The sequence below is a fragment of the Sinocyclocheilus anshuiensis genome, unplaced genomic scaffold (genome assembly GCF_001515605.1).
Source record: "Sinocyclocheilus anshuiensis isolate Anshui unplaced genomic scaffold, SAMN03320099.WGS_v1.1 scaffold62, whole genome shotgun sequence".
Lineage (NCBI taxonomy): Eukaryota > Metazoa > Chordata > Actinopteri > Cypriniformes > Cyprinidae > Sinocyclocheilus > Sinocyclocheilus anshuiensis.
The window spans coordinates 704,290-710,157 of record NW_015544180.1 but is presented as its reverse complement, the minus strand read 5'-3'; the positions used below and the strand labels follow the sequence as shown (position 1 = coordinate 710,157).

Here is a 5,868-nt window from a genome sequence, read left to right as displayed (position 1 = left end):
TGTGTGTGTGTGTGTGTGTGTGGCCGGCCGTGACCTCACCTGTCTCTCACAGTAGGCCTTCATGAGCTTGCTGAGGGGTGTGTGTCTCTTGATTTTAAACTGGACCACTGACCCGTCCTGTCCCGCCACCTTCAGGTTGATGTGGTCGTTGTTCTCCGTCTTTACCCCCTCCTGAGAAAACAAAAACAAAAAGTTTATGAGATATTACATCATTCTTCCTTGCATATTTTATGCACACATCTCATTTGCAATCCTTGAATTTAATTATTTCCATTAGCTGCTGGTTTGGAAATCTCCATGTGAAACATAAAAATGCATTAAATAGAGTAGTTACAGTTAGTGGGAAGATCATAGGTAAAGAACAAAGAAGCTTGACACGTCTTGAGTCGGGCTCGATCTGTGCTCTTGGACAGCGACCGTTTCTAGTATCCAGAGTTTTCTATGCTCCCTTCAGTTTCTCACAATAGACTACCAAAGATGAAAAGTAACCGATATAAATATTCGTTTGTCCCCTGTGCAATTCGGTTGTTAAATGGCCCCGAAGGAAATTTTTAGGGAAATGTATTTTATTTATATTTTTATGTATTAATTTTTAAAGAATGCATTGTATGTGTCTGCTGTATGTCTGTTTCGCTGCATCCAAATTGCCCGCACGCTTGATTTGGACCACAAAAAATACTGTACTATTCTAAATAATGGCTCAGTCATCTAGAACTTATCAATAGGAGTGCTGTTTGTAGTTTCATGATTAAAACAGTATGTTAACTCATGCAATAATTGACATGGACAGAGAAAGCCAGAAGCTAACATGTGACTTATGGTCAGTACAAACACTAATTTTAGTCCTCGAACTATTTGAGGTGCACAATATATAATGTGGTCTTATGATTAAACTGTAGTTTTCATAATGGATATGAATGCTGTCCATCATAAACCTGACCAAAATGGATACATGGGTTGGATACATGGTTTGAAAATCCAATGCAATAATAAACAAACACGTGCATGTTCATCTTTACGGTGGTTTTAGCGGCTTTGAGTGTTATTAGCAGTGCTGTGCATGAACTGCTGTGCTTCACGTGATGAATGGATGCAAATGTGAGCATCCGACTCGCATCCTCAACAGCAAACATGTTTCCATCAGGTCTAAAGCTCGGAGCTCGCACGTGCCGGGTTTCTAACAGCAATATACGCGCGGTATGAAACCGTTTACCGTATGTTCTCCTTATTATTTTGATTTGAATGGGTCTGCGTGTGTCGCGCGCGGTGTGAGCTCGGCACGCGCGTTCACACGTCTCCTTCCGGTGTTTCTGAGGCGGCAGTTACAGTATTTATCCACTACGCGCGATATTTCACGTTAAAAATCAAACCGTCCGCGTCCCTCCGTGTTTTCGCAACCCCTCGGACGCTTTGAAAGGTAACCAATATTAAACGACCCCTTCGTTTTTAAACGCCACTCACCTTGGGTTTCTCGTCGGCCATGGTTATTGTATTTGCGCTTCTCGACGCCGCCACACAAAGACTCCGCGGGGACGCGCACGTCCGCGCCCCGGATTAAAAACAGGCGCTGCGTGCGCGGTCACGAGCTCCGTCGCGATTGGCCAAAGCGGGTGACGTCATGCGCGAGACCCGGGAGCCGGGGTAACATGCACGCGCATTCGTGCACAGTGTCCTCTTGAAAAAAAAAAATGTGACCAAATTTGAACAAAAATAACACAAAACGACGGTGATTCTCATGTGATCAGATATATAACATGGACACCCATGAGTTTATTTGTGTATTCTAGGAGTGTTGTGTTGATTCTGAGGGAAGGATCCTGTTCTCACACTGGAGGGGAAGGAAGCCATTTTGTTCTTCATGTAACTCACAGATCAGTCTGAATGTGCCTCAGCCATTATTCATTCATAATTCTAAACGAGTGTGAGCAAACTACAACAGACGTGATATAATTTGCACCAAGCTCATTCTGAACCTCTATCGAGAAACATTTTACCCCATTAAAGTGACAGTTCAAAAAATATATTAGGACAGTATATAAAACAGTTCAGTATTTTAAAGAAACACTACACTCTGTACCAAAATCTTTATTTCATTTCTATATTCTGATAAAAAAAACAGAGCAAATGAAAATTAAAAATATCATATCAAAAGTAACATAACATTGTTGATTGTACAGTTAATGACACACTACCCAGCAAACAATTTTTGGTTGCTAGAACTTGGTTGTTAATCTAACGTTCCCCTAACATTAGTATAGCGTTCCCAGAACATTAGTTTTTGGCTCCCAGAACGTTATTTTGTTAAGGTTTGTTTTTGGTTGGCCAGGAAAGTTGTCTTAACGGAAATAGAATGTTAGTTTTTGGTTTGTAGAACATTATTCTAATGTTAATCTAACGTTCCCCTAACATTAGTATAGCGTTCCCAGAACGTTAGTTTTTGGTTTGTAGAACATTATTCTAACGTTAATCTAGCATTCCCCTAACATTAGTATAGCGTTCCCAGAACATTAGTTTTTGGCTCCCAGAACGTTATTTTGTTAAGGTTTGTTTTTGGTTAGCCAGCAAAGTTTTCTCAACAGAAATAGAACGTTAGTTTTTGGTTAGTAGAACATTATTCTAATGTTAATCTAATGTTCCCCTAACATTAGTATAGCGTTCCCAGAACGTTCCGAGTCCCATCTCATCTTCGTGGGGCTGCAGAAAATCAAAGAGGACGTGCCCAGCAAAAACAAGAAGTCACAGTGAGTCCTCGTGCCTAATAGTGTGGAAGTGCATTCTGTTGAAGCGATGTGATCTCTGTCATTGTCTCCTGCAGGTTTGTGAGCATCAGTAAGAACTACAGGTCTGTGATCAGAGCCTGTATGGAGGAGCTGCAGCAGAACGCAGGTAAACGCCACATGACACACATCGCACACGAGGAGGAGGAGGAGGATGCTTTTGATCAGCTGATCACGCTGTCGTCATTCTCTTTTCAGTTTCAACACAAGAGGGTTCTTTAGCGTCACAGTATGGAGATCAGGTACTGTCAAGTCCACAGGCTAAGATCGACATCAACTCAAAACTGACTGATATATTGTATCCGGATGAGCAGTGCAGTTGTTTAATTCTGCGATAAGGCAGATATGCAGTTTCACAAGCACGGTTTCATTATAATCAGTGTTGTTATTGTTAACGGAATTTTTTATTAAAAGTGAAATAAAAGAAAATATAAATTTTAGATGCAAAAACTAAAATGACTCAAATTGAATCTGAAATAAAAATGAATAAAAACTAAAATCTTTAAAACCTAAATTAAAGTAAAGAAAATATAAAAATAAAAACGAATTAAGCATGTTAATAAATTCTGTAATAGTATATTAATAATTATTTTGCATGCTTTATTTTATAAAGGTAAATTAATCATTAGATTTACAACAGAAAAAAATAAATATGCATGCATTTATAAAGATAAGTTAAACACTAGATTACAAAATTAAAACAGTATGCATGCATGCATTCTAAATATTATTTTATATGCTTGATAAAGATAAATGAATGATATTAGTGGTCGACCGATATGGGTTTTTTGACAGCCGATGCCGATATCTTGGAAAGCAGGGTGGCCGATATAAAGCCGATATAATTTTATATTTAAGAAATTTGGAATCATTTGAAATGGATTAAAATAATTGTGTAAAATAAACATACCTATACTTTAGAAGACAAAGCATTTTTCACAAATAAATAAATATTTAATAAAAATCTAATTAAAAAGGAAGTAAACACTGTAACCAACAGGGCACTCAGTATTCTGGGAAGTTTTTGTGCATTGGGAATCATTATATATTTTTTTTAAATAAAGCCAAGGTAACACTCATTTTACATACAGCACACAGTAGAAATTACATGAATATGACAGTGGGCAAATACATAAAGCGCAGCATAATTTGAAATCAGTCACGAGTTTAAAGTTTGTCGATCGCATGTCTCCAGTGAAGCTGAACTCTCCTCCTGTCAGCATTCAATTCACACGGACCGACCGTCACCCAGAGAACACGCGATCATGCAGGTCACATGCACACTTCACAAGATCTCAACTAGATTCGACTAAGTCTGCAAGGTTTGTGAAATTAAATGTGCATTAGTCATTCAAAGATTTAAATGATATAAATGCATATTTGCTGAATGCTGACGGCAAATGAGAAAGTATTATAATGTTTGCCTTTCTATTACTAATAATATTAAAGCAATCGTTATAATACTTTTTTGAATACATTTTAATTCCTTTGTTTAACAGTTCTATCTGATTATTAGATAGACTTCTATCCGTATTAGACAGAACTGAACGACGACAGTGAACAAGAGGGAGAATGTGAGCGGTGGGCGGTCTCAGGCGCTGCCGTTCTCAGCGCCGTCAAAATAAAAGTCCACCGCGCCGGTAAAAATAAAAGTCCGCCTCGAACACATCGGCCAAACAGAAAAACTTATCGGCCGATGCCGATATTTGAAAAATGCCAAATATTGGCCGATATATCGGCCTTGGCGATATATCGGTCGACCACTTGAATGATTATTACAACCATAAAAACATTGATGCATTCTGTATTTTCATAAAAACAACACTAGATTACAAAATTAAAACAGTATGCATGCATGCATTCTAAATATTATTTTATATGCTTGATAAAGGTGAATGATTATTACAACCATAAAATCATTGATGCATTCTGTATTTTAATAAAAACAAGTTAATCAAAAGTGATGTTAAATACGTTTTTCTAAAGCTAAAAATGTATTTTTATTGCAATGTAATGCCTCTGAAACTATCTTTCTGCTGACACAATCAAGGACACATGAGCAAAGAAAAAATAAAGTTATGATCCAATCAAATCTCTAATGAAAGTACTGTCCTCATGATTTCAGATGAATATTCTGTCACATGAGTGAAGCTAAACGTTCGTCTGATCTCTCTAGGTCTCTATTCTCTTGGCGATCGAGCTCATATGGAACTTGTGTGAGGTTCTCTTCATCGACGCAGCTCCAGGTAGAGAGAGACGTCTGAAAAGTTCAGGAGTCCAGATCAAAGCAGACCGTTTCTTCTAGTTTGTCTGACTTGGTTTTGCTCTCATGTTGCAGCCGGGTCTCTGCTGCTCCACCTGCTGGATTGGGTGCGTCTGCACAAGTCAGATGTGGACGCGAGAGCGCGAGAGGTGTTACAGAGCGACAGCCCCGCCCATCATCAGTCCTACTGGGACGTGGTACGAAGCACATGACCTCTGACCTCCAGAACCTCTGCATATCATCACCCGTGTCCTTACGTGTGTCTTTGTGTTTGTGCAGGTGATCAGTTTAGTCCTGCAGGGCCGCGTGGATGAAGCCCGTCAGGTGCTCTCCAAACAGGCGTCTCTGCGGGCGGAGAGCAGCTCTGTGTTCAAACGCATGGACGTCCTGTTACATACCATGCCCATCTTTAACGTACGTACATCAGGACGCATCTGACACACTTTTCCTAAACTTGCTGAGAACATGTTGTATTTCACCCCAAAATCAGAAGGAATTATATGTTATTCAAGAAAATGAAGCATATTTTATGGTTTCGCAGTATGTTTACATTATATTCATGCATTTAAACGCTAAATTCTTAATACTGCAATGCAAACAATATATTTACAAAAAAACTGTTGTTCAAAATGTTTCTCGAGCAGCAAATCAGCATATTATCATGTGACTCTGAAGACTGGAGTAATGATGCTGAAAATTCTGCTTTGATCACAGCAATAAATTACATTTTACAATATATTCTCATAGAAAACAGTTCTTTGAAATTGTAATAATATTTCACAATATTATTGTTTTTACTGTATTTTTGATCAAATAAATCCAGCCTTA

General features: G+C 38.5%; 2 protein-coding genes across 2 annotated transcripts in view; one reads left to right on the top strand and one right to left on the bottom strand.

Annotated features, from left to right (window-relative positions):
* Positions 1–1,559, bottom strand: part of sumo2b (small ubiquitin like modifier 2b) — a 10,899-nt gene extending 9,340 nt beyond the window's left edge. Inside the window, exons 1-2 of the mRNA XM_016496653.1 lie at positions 1,462–1,559; positions 40–171 (exon numbers count right to left, since the gene is read on the bottom strand). Coding sequence (XP_016352139.1) covers positions 40–171; positions 1,462–1,482 — 153 coding nt within the window. The 5' untranslated portion in view covers positions 1,483–1,559. The remainder of the gene's footprint in view (positions 1–39; positions 172–1,461) is intronic.
* Positions 1,560–1,618: 59 nt separating this feature from the next.
* The window catches only part of LOC107696313 (nuclear pore complex protein Nup85-like), a 10,935-nt gene continuing 6,685 nt past the window's right edge, over positions 1,619–5,868 (top strand). The window contains exons 1-7 of the mRNA XM_016496600.1: positions 1,619–1,641; positions 2,649–2,741; positions 2,816–2,886; positions 2,976–3,019; positions 4,954–5,023; positions 5,116–5,237; positions 5,320–5,454. Of these exons, the coding sequence (XP_016352086.1) occupies positions 1,619–1,641; positions 2,649–2,741; positions 2,816–2,886; positions 2,976–3,019; positions 4,954–5,023; positions 5,116–5,237; positions 5,320–5,454 (558 nt within the window). The remainder of the gene's footprint in view (positions 1,642–2,648; positions 2,742–2,815; positions 2,887–2,975; positions 3,020–4,953; positions 5,024–5,115; positions 5,238–5,319; positions 5,455–5,868) is intronic.